Genomic DNA, 18,203 nt, shown 5'->3' with positions numbered 1-18,203 from the left:
AGCTTGGCAGCTCGTCTAATTGAGGAAGTCTTTGGCACCGGTAGAAGGCATTTCCTTATGCTGAACCCCACTGTGTTTAGTGGTGGGCCTTCTGAGTCCAGAAGATGAGCTGCAGAGGACTCTACAGACAGAGAAAATCCATTCTCTATTCTCCTGCATACATGTTCTTGCAAGCAATTGCTGCACTTCTTTTAAGTATTTTAGTTACTGGAATGTCTTACATAGACTCTCAAACTCACCATTAGCAGGATCACGTAAAGTGGGACTTTCTGTGAAAAGTGTTGCCGTTCAGGCTTCCCACCTAAAGAAGGTTGCTCTCTGAGCTAGGCCCTCACCCACAATGTTCCAAAGAGCTTGGAACTGGCATGGCGTACATGGAGATCATTAATTTACAAACACTGAAAGTACTTATTTAAAAGTAAATGTGTAATAGGGTTCCAGTCCATTTAACAGCAAATACCTTGCTCAAACAGGTGGGAAAACAATGTGTGCGTTTGAGCATTTAATGTACTCTTTCTTGGGATCTCATCTGTTGAATAGAAATAATGCAGGCTCGTTCTAAAGTTGGCACAATGGGTACTAAGTTTCCCACTCCTGCTTCATTTTGTAGATTGGCACCAGAGTAATGGCCTGCTTTTGAGGGAGCCCTTATTAATTTTTCTCCTTTCTCTCATTAAAGCAGTGCTGTTCATAATGATAAATGTCTCCAAGTGGAGCTGTATGGTGTAAGACAGTGGTTCTCAACCAGGGGACCAGGGCCCCCTGGGGGGCCGTGAGCAGGTTTCAGGGGGGCTGCCAAGCAAGGCCAGCGTTAGACTTGCTGGGGCCCAGGATAGAAAGCTGAAGCCCCACTGCATAGGGCTGAAACCCCAGCCCCTGAGCCCTGCCACCTGGGGCTGAAGCTGGAGTCTGAGCTCTGTAGCTTTGCAAGGACCACTGTGGCATGGGGCCCCAGTCAGTTGCCCAGCTTGCTGTCCCCTAACGCCAGAGTTCCCACAGAAAGGTGTAAATTGGAAGTTTTTTTGCAACCATCAAGTTGAATGTATTAAATAAGGAATAAATGCTGTTGTTCTGCAGACTCTCAGCACCCCCTAGTGTCCGTGTAGAGTTTTCACTGCCTGTCTTCTCACGTTAAACTTCCTTCTTGTTTAATTGCCAAACATCTCTTACTGAGGCTTGCCTTGTTTGGTTGTTCTACTGAAGAGACTCTGTCTGTCATTAAGTTTTATTCAAGTTTTCAACAGAGATTGGATCCGTTATTCTGTAGAGCCAAGAATTTCTATGAGCTCCAGCAGAGACCTCTTAATATTTCTAATTTTTCAGGCCGTGTCTTCCTCTGTGGTTTCAGGGAAAGTGTTTGTTTATTAAAGCAGGCTCTAAAGCTCTATTTACATAAGGCTTTGGAATCACTTTTCCTCTCCTCTCTCAAACTTGTTACTACTAGGTGAAAGCCTGTCCTTGGGTGTCCTTCCCAGTGAGCATTTCACCTCTCTGTTTAAATTTTGTTTACCAAATGTTTTTAAAGCCTTCAGCTGTTCTGCTAGTCCAAGGCTCATTTAACTGAGAGAGCTATTTACTGAATATGGTTCAGCATCTTTCTGATGATCAGAGTGACAAAGAAAGTGATGTTTCTTGGGCACTTTAGGGCTTGTGGTAGCTCTCTGCACAGGGGTGAATTTCACTCATGAAAGATGCTAAATTAAGAGTCCTGGATACTGGAGCTCTCTATCCACAGAATAGTTCTGTAGCAGGGCAAGTTTCTTTTTAATGCCTTATCCTTGACCTGGGGCAAGAGGAACATGGTGCATTCTTACTCATTCTGTTCCTTTTACTCTGTGGGCTCCTGCAGTACATTAAACAGGTAAAACTCCCTCCTTGAAGTCAATGGGAGTTTTGCCAACATACTGAACTGCTTGCTCACGCTGTCTAAGATGGTACCTATTTTGTGGTGGTCATTTATGATATGTTGCAGTAGGAACTGGACTAAGACCAGTTCATTTCTTATAGATTTCAAGGTCTGATTTTTTTTTAGGATATCTAGGGGACCAGGATTCATTATCTGCCTTTTCCTATCATGGGATGCCTTTCCTCAGCTAAAATAAGGGTATAGGAAGCAATGCAAGTTTAGTAGGTCCAGCATGCAAGAAAATGGTGGTAGAACTATTTTTATTTAGCTTAAAATGTGTTCTGTGTGCTTTACAGACAGATGTGGAGGTGAAGTTCCTGGCACAAAGATCTTAGCCTAACAAGGCTTGGAAGTAATCCATTTTATTTCATCTGATATTGGAAGTATTTTCCAAGTATGATGTTTTTACGTGAGTTATATTTTCTGTGAGTACAAGAATATATAAAAACACACACCAGATACTAATGATTCAAAAATGTAATGATTGCAGAAGTCAAGATTTGCAGCAGATTCAGAATTCTTTGAATTAATATTTCATTAGTTTGTTGAGCACAGTGGAATAATACTGACTTCCTTATTGGAGTTACTAATACATATAGTCAGCCCGCAAGTGACTTTTAAAAATTAATTTCTTTTTAAACTTTTCAACCGATGCTTTTTGTTTCACTGTTTGAGAGGAGCAATCAATTATCAGTTTCCAATTAAATCTTCTGAAGGCTAATGAGAGAGCATTAGTTTGAGAAATAGCTGCAAGCGTTAGCAGGGCTGGAAGCACTGGTTCTTCTTCGAGTGATTGCTCATGTGCATTCCAATAGGTGTGTGTGCGTGCTGCGTGCACGTTCGCTGGAAGCTTTTCCCTAGCGGAACCCGTCGGGTCGGCTGTGGAGACCCCTAGAGTGGCGCCTTCATGGCAGTGTATATATGTCGCTGCCAACCCGGCACCTGCTCAGTTCCTTCTTACCGCCCGTGACGGTCGTTGGAACAGCTTAGTCTCTTGCTTTACAAGTGCCTTACCTAGTGGTTCCCTGGTTTCTAGTGTACATAGTTGTTTGTTAGTAGTTAATAGTTGTAGATTAGATTAGTTTATGTACTTTGGGGGGTTTCCGCCCCGTTCTACTCTCCCCGGCTCCGGGGCATGCCTCGGTCGCAGGGGTTTAAAGTGTGCGAGAGGTGTGCAAAACCTATGCCAACAAGTGATCCGCACGCCGCCTGTCTCAAGTGCCTCGGGGAGGGCCATCAGACAGATAAGTGCCCTATTTCAGACCCAGGACTAAGAGGGAGCAGGACTATTGCCTGAAGCTCCTCTTGCTGGAGTTGGCCCTTCAGCCACAGCCTGAGCCGATGCTGGCACCCTCGGTGCGGGATGTCCCGGCACCGAGGAAGGACTCCACCAGGGAGCACTGGCACCGCTCCCCAGCCCGCAAGGCCAGTGCCTCACAGCGGCACCGTTTACAATCTCCAGTGCCGCATAAGAAAAAGAAACCAGACAGGGGACGTTCCCTGGGCAGGAAGCCGAGGGGGGATTCCAGAGGGGTGCATCCTCTGGCGGGACACCCTAGGTCTGGTCCCTCAGAACCGGCACGGTTGACTCCGGCCCCAGGTGCAGAGCCATTGAGTCCGGCGAGAACAGATTCTCCTACCCATGACGATTTGGAGGAAGAGCTTGATCTCTTCTCCACTCCAGACGTATATGAGGCGGCTCGAGACCTCATTGATATGACGGCTCAGTACCTGGCCCCGCAAACTCAGGCACCGCCAGTAGTGATGGCGATGGCACCAATTGTGGCGTCGTGCACAGCATCGCGGGTGATTACAACACTGGCCGCAACACCGATCATAGAATCATAGAATATCAGGGTTGGAAGGGACCTCAGGAGGTCATCTAGTCCAACCCCCTGCTCAAAGCAGGACCAATCCCCAATTTTTGCCCCAGATCCCTCCTCAAGGATTGAACTCACAACCCTGGGGTTAGCAAGCCAATGCTCAAACCACTGAGCTATCCCTCCCACCCCAATGGTGGCACCGGTGGCACTGGCGGCAGCGCCGCCGTTGATTCATCATCAGGGGAAGCCCATGATGTTGCGGCGCCAATCTCCATCTCCCTGGTAGCATTCCCTGGCACTGTCGGGCTCCACTCCCCCATGGTCAGGTACAGAATACTTGTCAGAGTCAGACGCGGAATTGTCTGTGTCCCGATGCAGCCACTCCCGGTCCCGGCACCGTAGGTCGGTGGAATAACCGGCACGAGTCTCCACTTGGCCACTGCAGTGGCAGGGACCAGTGCAATGGCCTTTTTGGACCCCCCCCGGGCCTACCACCAGGCTCAAGGTCAGGGATCTAGGCCAGTGTCGATGGTATCGGCCCCTGGTGCCCCTCCATCAGCGACGTCGATGGCACGCCACACCCCTAGGGCCCCTGAGGATCCCTTACAGGACAGGGCTGTTGAGTGGCCACAGTCAAGCACGGCCTCTCCTCTCCCTGAACCTCCGGTTGCGGGGTGCTCCAAGGTACCTGACTCGGCCTCCAGAGAACCCGAGGAGCAGGAAGACCCTGTCCTGGGAACTTCTTCCTCCTCTTCGCCGGACCAGGCGGTGGCGGGCACCTCCACCACTCTACCACCAATGGATACCAAGGCCACCAGGACCTGCTTAGGAAGGTAGCAGTCAACCTCAACCTCCAGGCAGAGGAGGTTATGGAGGACTCAGATCCGATAGTGGACATCCTCACCCCTGAGGATCCTTCCAGAGTAGCTTTGCCCTTCATAAGGACAATTCAGAACACCACGAAGGTGCTCTGGCAAACCCTGGCCTCTATACCACCAACGGCTAAAGGGGTCGAGAGATGCTACTTTGTGCCACAAAAGGGCTATGAGCATCTGTTTACTCACCCCCAACTGGGGACTCTGGTGGTTGATGTGGCAAACCACAAGGAGCGGCAGGGTCAACCAGGCCCCGCACCTAAGTCACATGATGCCAAGAAGCTGGATCTCTTTGGCTGTAAAGTCTATTTGACTGGGGGGCTCCAGCTTCGAGTAGCAAATTAGCAGGCAGTGCTTAGCTGTTACACTTTCAATTCCTGGAGCTCGTTGGCTAAATTCCAGGAGTTAATCCCAGCTGATTCTCGCAGGGAGTTCGGTGCGCTCCTTGAGGAGGTAGAGTGGTCTCTAGGACCGTCCTCTAGGCAGCCCTGGACTCAGCGAACTCTGCGGCTAGAACCATGGCCACCGCCATCGCTATGAGGCGGAGTGCATGGCTTCAGGTTTCAGTGATCCCAGCTGAGGTCCAAAATACAATTCAGGACCTCCCCTTTGACTGTGAGGGCCTGTTTGCTCAAAATACGGACACGTGTCTGCATAGCCTGAAGGACTCATGGGCAACTCTGAAGTCTCTGGGGCTACACAGCCCAGCGCCTCAGAGAAAGCCCTTTAGACCTCAGCCCCCGTCCCGTTTCTACCTGGGACCCTCTAGGCAGGATCCACCTAGGAGGAGGGGCAGAAATAACAGGAAACGCCCACCACAATCCTCCTCGGGCCAAGGTCAGGGTTCAACCAAACAGCCCCCCAGCCCCAAGCCCAACTTTTGAAGATGCGCACGAGGATGGCGCACCAGACGTGGTTAGCGCAGGTGCACAGACCAGGCAGGGACCCATCGGACTCAATCGTGACCCTCACGCCTCAAGTTCTCCACTCTCTCCAATGGTGGCTGCAACCTCAGCTGGTTTGTGTGGGAGTACCCTTCGCAAAACCCCACCTCACGCTTTCCCTTGGCCACGCTCGGTTGGGGAGTGCATCTGGGCAATATCAGAACCCAGGGCCTCTGGTCCCATGCAGAGCTATCGCTGCACATCAACGTGACGGAGCTGAGGGCAGTTCGCCTGGCATGCCAAGTGTTTCAGGCCGGTCTGAATATACACGGCATGTGTATATTGCTGCTCACAGACAATACTGCAGCAATGTTCTATATAAACAAACACGGTGGTGCTCGTTCCTCTCCCCTCTGTCGGGAAGCCCTTGTGCTGTTGGACTTTTGTATTGCCCACTCCATACACCTGCAGGTGTCGCATTTTCCGGGGATGCAGAACAAGCTGGCAGACCACCTCAGTTGCTCGTTCCATGGACACGAGTGGTCCCTCAGATGGGACATCGCTCACTCAATTTTCCAGAGGTGGGGCAAAAGGAAGTGCCAGGGATTCTGCTCCTTCCTGAACCACAGCCCAGGCTCCATCGTGGATGCCTTTCACTTGTCGTGGATGGGTCACCTGCTGTACGTGTTCCCGCCATTCCCCTTCATACACAGGGTGCTCCTCAAGACTTGTCAGGACAGGGTTTCCTTAATTCTCATAGTGTTTAATTCTTCCTTAATTCTTAATTCCCTGGCCGCTCCTCCAGGTACCTCCCCCGAAGCTCCCATTGGTCGCAGTTCCCCATTCCCGGCCAATGGGAGCGGTGGGGGGCGGTGCCTGGAAGCAAGGGCAACACACAGACCCCTGTGCCCCTGCTCCCTCAGGAGCGGCGCGGGGCAGGCAGGCAGGGAGCCTTGCCCTGACCCCAGTGTGCGCCGGGCCAGAGCTGCTGTAGGTAAGCACTGGGGGCGTGGGAGCCGCGGGGAGCTGGCGGGCTGCAGAAAATAACCCCGCGGGCCGCATGTTTGAGACCCCTGATCTAGTCTATGGGCCAGATTCACCACTGACATATTAGGATTACATCCAGTTCCATGGAGTTGTCCCTGCTTACCCCAGCATTGAATTTGTCCCTATTTCATTAGAACTCTTTGTCCAAAACATACTAGATGCTCTGCTTGGGTTTCAGTTTTATCCCCTAGCCTCAGATGACCCTGTCTCAGCTAGGACCTGGCAACTCCAAACCTTTGGCATTCAAAATTTGTTGATACACTAGGAGGATAGGAGAGGAAAATTACTGTAGATTACAGGACACTGTCCCAGGCATTTAGGTGAGCTTTGCAATGCAAAATTAAGAAAAGGTGGTTTCAGAAGCCAAATACCCTCTAATGAGGGCAGGATGGAAGAGAGAGGAATGAGTAAGTGTGAAGTGCTGTATTCATCCTCTTGCATGGTACTTCTAAGAGGCATGCAGGGGAAGCTCTCAATATCTCTGAGAAAGAGAGAAGCCAGAGTGCTGTCCAGTTGTCTTAAAGTATTGTTTACAAACAAAAAACTTTGTTATAGAAGAGCTAAATTTGACAGCATTTCAGTGGATTCAAGGTGGCACCGCCCCCATTACTGTATTTACAAAAATTCTATACCTATCAAATAAAAAAAATCCACATTAAACTCTGTATGAACAGTAAAGATATCCAGCCAGGTTTCCACTGCCATATAATCATTCACTAACACCCCCACCACCAATTTGCAGCTCCCATCCAACCTTAACATTGCCCCGTTGTTTTGTTCTGTTATGGAAGTATGCTGTTGGAATACTAATATGTGTTCAAACACTGGAAGACATTTATCAGCAATGCTAAAACACATTTGTAAGTTTGTAGTGTGAGCCATTTTGGAGATGATGTGCCAAAAAAACCTTAGGAAATTGTTCAAAAATTCAGAGATGAGAAAAAGTCAACCGTCATAACTTTAAACCTCTTTTTTGGGGGGTTTCCCAGAAATAAATCTCTCTGAATGAGAAATGGCATGGAAATTTTCAAGGGGATCAGTTTCTTTTGGGTGGAATTTGGAGCTTATAATTGGAAAACTAGCTTCTGTAAGAAGATTAGCTAGTTAGTCCAGATTGCCATTGTTATATGAAATTTCTCTTTTATAAAAAGCCAATAACAGATAAAATATTAATGTCGCTGTTGTTTGACACCTTATTCCAACATCTGTTTTGTGTGTAATCAGACATGGCTCTCCAGACTGTAATGATGAAAGTTTTTACTACTTTTTACTCCTGCAGAACCGTTGCAGCTACAGAATAATGAGCTGGATTCTTTTCTAATTTGTGCATTGAAGATAGATTCTTCACTAAATTCTGATTGCAGAATCTTAAATGTTGGTAGTGAGTGAACCAGAAAGACCCAACTTAATTTAGAAACCCCATGCTGAGTGTGCAGCATTAGCAGATCACAAAGCCATAATTTTACTTGTGAACTGAGCAAGTTTAATGTGGAGTGAACAAACATTGGACCCCATAGCTCTTCTGAACATGAGAACACTTTATAATCATTCATTTCAGCTAGATGTTTATACAGTACCTGTTTTTCAGCTAGTTCCAAAAAGAAGGGTGTGCATGTTACCCAGCAGAGGGAGCTGTGGACAAGTAAATACACTCCACTGCTTTTCCCTGAGTCTGATAAATGCATATATTCTTTAAAAACAATATTTACTGTGTTCTATACAAAATTGTGGCACTTAGAGGTTAATTTTAAATACACTGTTTTGCTAGTTTGCCAGGAGTACATTTTTAGCAGCTAGAGGCACTCATATGCTATTTTGTTCAGAGTTACATGAACTTTTAATGCTATCAAGTATCCAGCTATATTCAAGGAGACACATGTTTACAATACAGTACAAAAAGGAGCTATAAAAATAGAAGTGCGTTCTTGACCTTGATCCTTATTGATCACGGTATCAGCATTTTCGGTGACGTATTCTTAGGGGCGTAGGCAGGCCATTGATAGATATCACACACACAAAAGCAAGGCTGCCAGGCATGCACTCTGCACTCAACTGGAGCTAAAAGTCTGTAGAGAGAGGGGTTCATTGCTTGTGCATCATGGAGTGCCCAGCTGAAAGTATGAAGTAGCCACAAGAGAAACTGTGTTTGAGAGCGTCATCTGGCCCAGGGTTTCAAACAGAAACGAGGCATTGAATCAGTCCGTGTAGCTGCCTATCTTCTGTCTGAGCACTTGACTAATGAGGTTGATTTGAATAGAAGGCCTGTGCTGGAAGGGGGTGCAGCCACTGAAGCTCCTGAAAAGCTAGGAGCTTGGCTCTTGAGTTTGAGTGCGCGCGTACAGTGTGTGTATTTTTTTTTTTTTTTTTGCACATCCAAATAGCAATTCCCTTTGCTACAGAACAAACTTGAAAAGTCTCAGCTATGGAGAAATGGGACAGCAGCGCAGGTACCTCTGCTTTCCACATGCCAGAGTGGATGGTGAGTTGACGTATAGTTTATTATTTTAGTTAATACATAGCAAATCGGTCACTACTGGATTTCTAAAGGGACTTTCTCTTTGTCAGGTGGATTTATGCCAGGTTCAATTTTACTGCATTGTACTCAAGTATAATAAAATTTACCAGGAATGGGAATCATTAAAGTCAGAGGCAGGCAAGATCCAGTAGTCCCATCTCTCTGCCCATGCAGGATTATTCTTCATTGTACATATACTGTCCAGTCTAACTGTAAAAGGTCAAGTGGCACTAGAAATAGTCTCCATCTATGGAATGGGGATACTATTTTCCTACTTCACAGGAATATTGTGTAAGGACTTAATGTTTATAAAGCAATCTGAGATACATGGAGGAAAAACCACTTGAAGTGCAGAATAATCTTCTGGGGTGCATTGCATTGTCTACTCTGAGAACAAGATATGCATAGCAAACACTCTTTATTATTTCGTTGGCAATCTTAATGTTTATTACTAAGTAGGACTCCATCTTTGAAATGGCATCTGTGTTGCTTATGTCTGTGTTACCTTCCCTAATGTTAATTTTAAAGCAGGCAACTGATCCTCAGAGCAACATGTGCTGCTCAACCTCACCTCAACCAGTAAGAGGGCAGGAGAGGAAACACAGTGAGAACTGAAATAACCTTTTCTCTGCTTTGCTTCTTTGACACTAGGAGTTCTTGAAACGGTTGACAACATAGTGATTCTGTTTTGAAAACTAGCCAGCACTTGAACAGGTAAAGCTTGTGTCTGGGGGACAGCTTCCACCAGAGAAAGTGTCTGTGCACCTACCATGGTTTAAAAATGCTTATGCCATCCTAGTGCAAAAGAGTGCCGTATTAAGAGCTATTACTCCTTCCCAGATTGCTACTCATGTTTTACAACCTAAAATTCTTTCTGTTTGAAAAGTTGACTCTTATGAGCTCTTCTTAGGCTGTATCTACACTACGCACCTTTTAGCGACAGGGCTGTGCCGCTACAGCTGTGCGGCTGAAAGCCACTCAGTGTAGCCACTGTTTGTCGGCAGGAGTGAGCTCTCCCGCCGACAAAAAACTTCCACCCTCAACAAGCGGCGGCAGCTTTGTCGGCAGGCACTGCTCACACTGGAGCTTTTCGTCAACAAAACTTGTGTCTTTTGAGGGAGTGTTTTTTTAACACCTCTGAATGACAAAAGTTTTGTTGATCAGTTGCCAGTGTAGAGAGAGCCTAAGAAAGGCCTTTGGTTTGTTTTAGAGCATTATAGCAAGAGATCTGGGTTTCTGTAGGTACTTCAAAATGTGTTGCAGCAACAAGCTTTGCAAATAGCCAGTGGTAAAACCCAGTATTTGAACTGGTCTGATGTAAATACTCAAAGCTATAAAAATACCTTTTCAGAGGATCTGTTCTGGTTCGGTTTGAACTTTGTTAGTCCTCTGGAATAATTCAGTGTTAATTAGCCTCTCTACACATTTTGCTAGTCACTAAAAGCTTTACAGTAATTATTAACCTGTCATTTTCTTTCCCCAGCCTGCTGGTGTTCTACAGAGTGAAATTCTCTACTGTACTTTACCCCAGTTTACCTTGTATTTTATGTCACACTGTCAGGAAATAGTTATTACATTTGAAGGTCAGCATTGATAAAACTTGGCATAACGTTTGACGCTTTAGAAGTGTCTATTTTATACTGATTCAAATATCTTCAAATTGGGATTTCTGTTTATGAACTAGGTTTAGTTTGGTCATTCATAATTTCTAGATCTTTAGGGCAAAGAAACAAGTGCCGTAATCATACTGGGATCTGACCCATGCTAGCAAAAAATAAGTTTAAATGTGATGGTTGCTAGCAGGGCTCTAACAGTTTCTCTTTGCTATCTGGACATGTATTTTTTCTGAAGAAAATACATTTTAAAGAGTCTGTGCTACAAGGCCCATATACAAAGAGCTTGTAGTTGTGTTTAACAGCCACGCATAATCAGTTTGAACTCTGCTAAACCCAGATATAACATGATTTGCCAAGCCAATGTGGATGGGTCCAACCACACTATAAATAAAGATTGTCCTGAACGGCAAAATTCACATGTTGGTTTGGTGCTTTATTTCAAACCTACTACCCCTCTCAGAGTTGTGGGGTGTTAAGATTCAGGGAGTTTGGGGATTACAAAAAATCACTGTTCTAACCCAGGTCCCCACATTGGATAAAGCACTGATTTTTAACTAACCCTACATTTAGTCCCTTTCGCATGGGTCAGCCAAGCTGTATTTTAAACTGGTTGTACAACAACCAAGCTTAAGGTCCCACATACATTATAACTTTCACTGCATTGGAGGAATCAGTTGCAACACAGCAATCTCCTGACGTGATTTAAATCAGTCTTGTAATGTAGGTGTCCCTGAATTGTGCTATACATTTGAAGTTTTACAGGGCTGAAGAAGAAAACAGGAATAGGGTTAGAACATGATTGAGGAGAATGAACCCAATGTTAACTATGTTGGGGGACAACTGTGACCCTCAATATGGTAGAAATTACAATGAAGCGGAGATCTGGACTGTGCATAGATGGTATCATAGATAAGGCTACGATTTGTCACAGATATTTTTAGTAAAAGTCACAGATGGGTCACAGAATATTCATGGAAGCCCGTGACACATCCGTGACTTTTACTAAAAATATCCTTGGCAAAATGGGGAGCTGCAGAGTCCCCACACCACCCACGGAGGCTGGGCTGCTGCAGGGGCTCCAGCTCGGAGCTCCGGGGCCTCCCCCACCTGTGGAGGCTTGGAGCTCCAAGGTCCCCCGCTGCCTGTGGCAGCCAGGAGCTGCTCGGTTTGGAGTCACCGATGTCTCGGAGCTCCAGGGGTCCCTGCTGCCCGCAGCAACTGGGAGCTGCACGGTACCCCCCACCAGCCACCGTGTGCAGCAGGGGGACCCTGCAGCTTCCAGCCACCATGAGCTGAAGTCACGGAGGTCTCTGGAAGTCGTGGATTCCAGGACTTCTGCAGCCTCCATGACTTAATCGCAGATAACCTCTCAGGTAACCTATAGCTTAGTCTAAATACTGGCCTTAAGCAAATCCCTGTCCACACCAATCTAGGGAAATTTTGGTAGAAGAATCCTGCTAGCAAAAACCCTGTTTAAATGCAGTTGTGGCTCATGTGATTCTAACCCCAGTGTGGTCAGGATCAGAAGTACTGCTGGGGACCTGCAGCAATTGTAAAATCAAGTATTGGATTTTCAGATCTGCCCTTTAAAATTCAGCAAAAGTTCCCTTATTTGTTTTCAGCAAAAAAACATGCTCAGTGCAGTGGTAATGCTGGTGAGACACCAGCAACACCAGGCAAATGGATTCGTTCTGAAAATTCAGCAGTTTCATGTTGAAGACATGGCAATAGCTCAGAGTACACAGAGGGAACCGGTTTCACTTGTAATGATAACTCATTGCTCTGGGAAAAGGCTGTTCCTCTCTAGTGTGTGTTGAATAGTGTCTATATGGGTCCAAAGAGCAGAGGTGCCCGGGCGACGCACGCAGATGGCCTGTAGCAAGCGCATTAAAGGAACTTCACCACCACTTTCAAAACAAGTGGAAAAACTTGCTGGTTTTGGGCCTGTGACTAAGATCAAGTGTAGTATCATTTCAACATCAAATGCATTCACTGTTGGGGGAAATGTATCCTGCCTAGAGGACCCAATAGGTGTTTTTCTCTCTAACTTCTATGATCTTACGATTTTATACTGGAGAAGACAAAGCCCCCTTTTGTTACCTGAGCAACTTGAAATAATATGGAAAGAACCTTGCCACTTGGCCTCAGCTGTCACAGTGCCGCTACAAACAGACCTGGTAACAAGTTTGGGGAGCTATTTTCTCCATTTGTAAATGTTTTTGTAGTTCGTCATCCCAGTCTCTCTTTGGCCTTGTCCACACAAAGCTGTTTTATTAAAAATTTCCCACCAGTGCACTTCCAAACACGGTTGCTATGGTGGTAGCAGTAATATAGACCAGGGCCTATCGGATGGCAGCTTTTTTACCTGTGGTACTTGAGCCTGCTCTGAACAGGTGTATGAACATAGCGATAAAATTCTAGTATCTGCTTGGAGTCTTGTCTCCAGTAGCACTTCCACCAGTAGAGCTGTATCAATTTGGCCATGGTGGGAAGTTTTTTAGTGAAGAAGCCTAGGAATGGCAGTGAGGGGAAGGGATTTTCCTGGCACCCAAGTGTGAAAGTTCTCCTCGTCTGCTAGGACCTCTTTGGGCAAGAGGTAGTCTGAGCAAGCCACTGGGTGTGAGGGTGGGCTTGATTGAAATATACCACGATTCAACCTCCCCGTTGGCACTGATATCCAAGAGGTCTGAGAACCAAATTCAACCTCCATCCCGGGTCTCCTGTGAAGTGGTAGAATATACTCAATTTTCAAGCTGGAGTTTCTACTATTCTAGGCAGTGGTCTAATATTTGATTTGCATTTCATTTATCACTGCACTGAGATTCTAGGTACACTAGAAATACTATAGATCAGCAGTCCTCAAACTTTTGAGGGTTGCGGGTCCCCCCCACCATACCTCTATCCGCATGCTCTTCCCCCACCCCACCCCCGAGCTGGGGCCAGGAGCGGGGCCATGGCTGGGGGGAGGAGTAAGGGGATCAAGGCTAGGGCTGCAGGTGGGGTTGGGCCAGGGCCATATCTGGGGGCAGAGGCAGAAGGAGCCACAGCCAGGCTGCGGTGGGGGCAGCTGGGCCCATGGCCAGATGTGGCTCCACTCCCGGCCTTGCCCCCAGCCTCGGCCCTGGGCTGGGAACAGAGCCACAGCTGTGGATGGGGCCAGGCGCACGTGGAGCCGGGAGCCGGTGCCGCAGCTGGGGGTGGGAGCATCGCTGCAGCCAGGCTGCAGTGGGGGCAGGAGCTCCACTCCTGGCCTTGCCTCCAGCCTTGGCCCCGGGCTGGGAACGGAGCCGCGGTCAGCGGCCAAGGCTAGGGATGGGGCCAGGAGCCGGGGACATGGCTGGGGGCTGGACCAGAATAGATCTGGGGGCGGGAAGGGGCTGGATGGCGCTCCCTCTCCGCCCCCAGGGGGGCTGGCCTGGGCCCTGCTGCGCCCCCCGGATGGTCCTCCATGCCCCTCTAGTGGGGTGGTCCCCACACTTTGGGGACCTCTGCTCTAGATGGATGCCTATGGCCTCCCAGACAGCAAATGATGTGGCAACTGCAAGATGTCTGGATAATAAGATGCATTATTGGGAGAAGTTCAAATTGTGCTTCAGAAGTGCAAAGGGTTAAAATTTACACGTTAATCTACTGAGTTAGAATCCATGTGACATTTTAGCTGTAGGGCTGGAATCTTAAACACTTAAAGCTTTAGCATAGGCCTTGGCTCAACAAGTAGAGTTGTCAGGATTACACATTAATTTAAGGCATGAGAAAGTTTGAAACACTCGTACAGCTCCCTCCTCAAAAAGGATATGAATCATAAGTCTTTTGAACATAGTTGAAGGAGGCAGGGTTACAAGTTAACTGAAGTAACTTAACCTTCACATTTTACAGCTCATTTTGTGCAAGGCAGCTGTTGTCACTAAGCAAGGAGTGAGTTTGTGTCACAGTGGAGGGAAAAGCATTGTGTCTACCTCAGCAAGCCAGTTCTGTGTGTTTTGGAGGTGTCTCAGCTATTAGCACCAGGCATCCATACGCACATCTCTGATTTCATGCAGGAAAGTGTAACAGGATATAAAGCATCTCTCCTGGTAACCAGGTTATTGTGTGTTGTTGCAGTCATGTGGTTTTCCTTTCATGAAAAATGATGAGATCTTATTTGGCTGGGGACTTTTCACAAGTCTACTGGTTAAAGCAGAGTTTTCAGAGGGCTAGGAGTCCTGGGTTCAATTCCAGTCTCTGCACATTATGGGCTTTGGCAAGTTGCATACCTGTCTGTACCTCCATTTTTCCATCTGTTAATAGGGTAATACCTTCCTCATGGGAACACTGGGAGCATTAAGTAAAGCACTTTGAGATCCTCTGATAGGAAGTGCTATAAAGGGCAAAGTATTATCATAATTCAGGCTGGTCATAACCACTATAGGTGAGATTGCCAAACAGTTTCCATTTTAATCCTGTTATTTTTACAGCCTTGTAACTTTCTAAACTATTTTTGGATGATAGTTACTTGTTCTCTGCCTTAAGTTTGTCTTCTCGATGGAACTTTTTGGGAAGTTTGAGTAAAATCACTTAACCCAGTTGGGTGTTCTGAGAGGCTGGGAATTTTCCCATTGGAAAGAGACATTCTTATCACCTTGTTTCTCACAGGAATAACAAAATAAAGGTGAGACTGTGAAACATCTAAATTGGTATGTATCGAGATCTTACTGATCATTACATTCTGATTAGCTGTAGAGTAATTTAGAGCTTGCCCTGTTTTATTTCTACAAGTCCATTTGCTGTGAGCAAGGAATTTACAAGCTCCATTAGCAAATTCCCATGAACTTGTAGGCTGCACAAAATCGGTAGCCCCCGTTTCTTTTCCTTTGTTCCTTAAAAGAAACTAGAGATTTTAAGTGAAAAAAGTGAGCATTCCTGCAGGCGCTGTTTCCAAAATCAATCACTCAAGACATTTCCAAAGTTAGTTCTTCCTGCAGCATTCCCCTTTGTATATTACTTACTGTTTTTTATGGGTATACTATAATAAGTATATTAAGACTTACAATTAACAAAGCAAACAGGAATAGAAATTACTCCATACACACAACGTGGCCATGTTAACATTGTTGGAAGACCAGATTACAACCCCTGTACTTACAGACTCATAGACTTTAAGGTCAGAAGGAACCATCATGATCATCTAGTCTGACCTCCTGCACATTGCACTGTTAAAGGCACTTTAATCTTTGTAGCACAGATGATTCAAAATATGTGTTAACCATGTTCTCAAACTGTGGTACAGCACTGGACTTCAGTAGGACTGAATGTGGTTCTCTACGTTTTAACCTCGTCAAAGAACAAGCGTGTTGCAACCTTTTTTCCTGACAAGTTGTTAAGTAGTTTCTTTGTAGGTTATATAGTCTGTTAAGCTTTGGCGCCTTAGGCTCTCTTTTCACTGGGGGGAGTGTTTTTTACATTGAAAGAGCTGTTCAAGTTAGTTTTCTTGATGTAAAATCTTAGTGGAGACGAGGTAATTTTGACTTCACTCTCTTTAATGGAGGTCAACCTTATACCCTCCACTTATGGCTTACCTTGAATAGCTACGTCAAGTTAAAAAACTGTCTTCTCTAGGATTTTACAGTAAGATAGTAAAAACACACCTCTCTTGCCATGAAGAACTAGCCTGAGATGCAGCAGTGGTGTTAATCCCAATATCCTGGCAATTTCCATTTGGAGTAATAGTTTTGCGCCTCTCAAATCCCCTGTGCATTTTCAATTGAATGTAATCTATTTCTTCACTTTGTCATAAGCTGTGGGGTGGTGTTGCTTTGTCCTATTAAACAGCTGTAACTTTTCACTCCAGAACTACATTAGTTGACTTTCAGCAATGAATGAAACTGAAGATTATGACACCCAAATTTCATAGTGGTGGAGCGTTGTCTAATGCTTAAAGCTAGGATGCTTGTGTTCTATTCCCATCTCTACTGTAGATCATCTTTGTGAGACAGGGAATATTTGTTTCCTCACTTGTAAAATGGGGATTCTTTATGTCCTTACCTCCCAGGGATGCTGTGATTCATACTGTTTAAGTGCTTTGAAATCCTCTGATGAAATGTGCTATAGAAGAGCAAATTCCCATTATTGTGACTCAGTGAAGTGTTTGGTGATAGCAGAGGATGTGGGGGGGAGGTGGAAAACTCGCTGTATTTTGCCACACTTGTTTAGACTTTGCCATTAGTTAATCCAATTATGTACTATGACTCTCCCAGTATAAAATGTTCTGGACAAACACATAGAAGTTCTGTAGTAACCCTGCCTTGAGCGCTGTAGCAGATTGCCTTGAGCCCATCCAGAAGGGACAAAATTGTTCTGTGAACAGCTCAGAGTAGCCAGCTGTGGAATGATGATCTGACCCAGTAAGTAAGAAATAAAAGTCTGCCTCATTTCAAGTCTTCTATTACAAATGAGGCAATCCTTGCTTAGCAAATGTGTAACAAAGCTGTGCCCTCTGTGCTACACTAGTATGAGTGCTCTTTGCCAGTGCCTTTTTGTGCCTGTCTTGTCCCTTCTTCTCCTTTTCCCCTCTCCTGCATTGGGGGGTATCTGTAATATGGAGAAAGAGGTAGTCGGAAGAGGTAGGTGTTAGTCTTGTCATTCCCCCAAGTGACCCTGTGTTCTGAAAGGGCTTGACCCTTCCAAGGACAGAGAGCTCTGCGCTTGCTGCCATGGGGGGTTGGCATCATTTGAAAAACATTTACCAACCCAACAAATGCCTTCATTGTTTTAGTTGCCCGTGAGTTAATTTTGTTCTAATGAGGCTCTGTTAATGTAATCATCTGACATTGGGAAAGGGAGGTGGGGGAGAACCCAAGTTGAAAAGAGCCTAATTAGCAAGTTAATTATAGCAAGCAAGAAAATGTACTGGTTAGATAAGTAAGCGATTGTTATGCACACACAAGTCAGGCCATGTTAGAAACCGCTGCTAATGGGGGAGAGGTCGGGGAAACATTTTGTCATTCAATGTAAAACAAAAAAGGGAAAATGGTGTGACTTGTTTGTGAGATGCTAGCAGAAATGCCTCATTCAGTCTCGGGGTTCTTCCCTGCCAAATGGGCCTTTGGAGGGGGAGCTGGAAACCCAGGCAAGTGTAGCCCGCTCCTTACCTGCCCTCCTCCCTGCACAACAGAATAGAGACTTGAAACCAGAGCAGGCAGGATTTCTGATGCTGGAGGTATAAATGAATGGCCAGCAACTACACTGGACTGGAAGGATTGCAGAAGAGCTGTAGATAATAACGCTATGCCGAACAAGAAGAAGTACCATGTGAATGGCGATTCAGGGATTAAAGCCCAGGTGAGGGCAGCCTTTAGGTACCATATTGTAGACTTTCTAGAACAAAGTACAGTTGTTTCTTTCTCCCCAGTCACTTACTTTTGGTATCGACTAAGCCCCTTCACCTGGTGTAAATGAAGCATAATCTCCAGAGAACGCATCTTTGTTTGGCTGTTTCCTCTCAGGAACAGGGGTTTAAGTGCCACAGCTTTTAGTTGAACTGGTTATTTTAGAGATGTTC

The 18,203-nt window shown here is 46.0% G+C and overlaps 1 protein-coding gene across 6 annotated transcripts in view; it reads left to right on the top strand.

The window, feature by feature from the left end:
• The window catches only part of AHCYL2 (adenosylhomocysteinase like 2), a 196,759-nt gene that overhangs the window by 110,488 nt on the left and 68,068 nt on the right, over positions 1-18,203 (top strand). For 2 of the 6 annotated variants that reach the window (XM_074942746.1, XM_074942743.1), the window contains exon 1: positions 17,851-17,983. The exons of 2 other annotated variants lie outside the window; for them this stretch is intronic. In XM_074942746.1, the coding sequence (XP_074798847.1) occupies positions 17,930-17,983 (54 nt within the window). In that variant the 5' untranslated portion in view covers positions 17,851-17,929. Of the gene's footprint in view, positions 1-8,558; positions 9,015-17,850; positions 17,984-18,203 lie in introns of those variants that run through there. 2 more of the 6 variants (XM_074942742.1, XM_074942745.1) reach the window with 2 other exon arrangements.

Source organism: Natator depressus, chromosome 1 (genome assembly GCF_965152275.1).
Source record: "Natator depressus isolate rNatDep1 chromosome 1, rNatDep2.hap1, whole genome shotgun sequence".
Classification (NCBI taxonomy): Eukaryota; Metazoa; Chordata; order Testudines; family Cheloniidae; genus Natator; species Natator depressus.
This window is presented reverse-complemented; position numbering and strand designations above follow the sequence as displayed.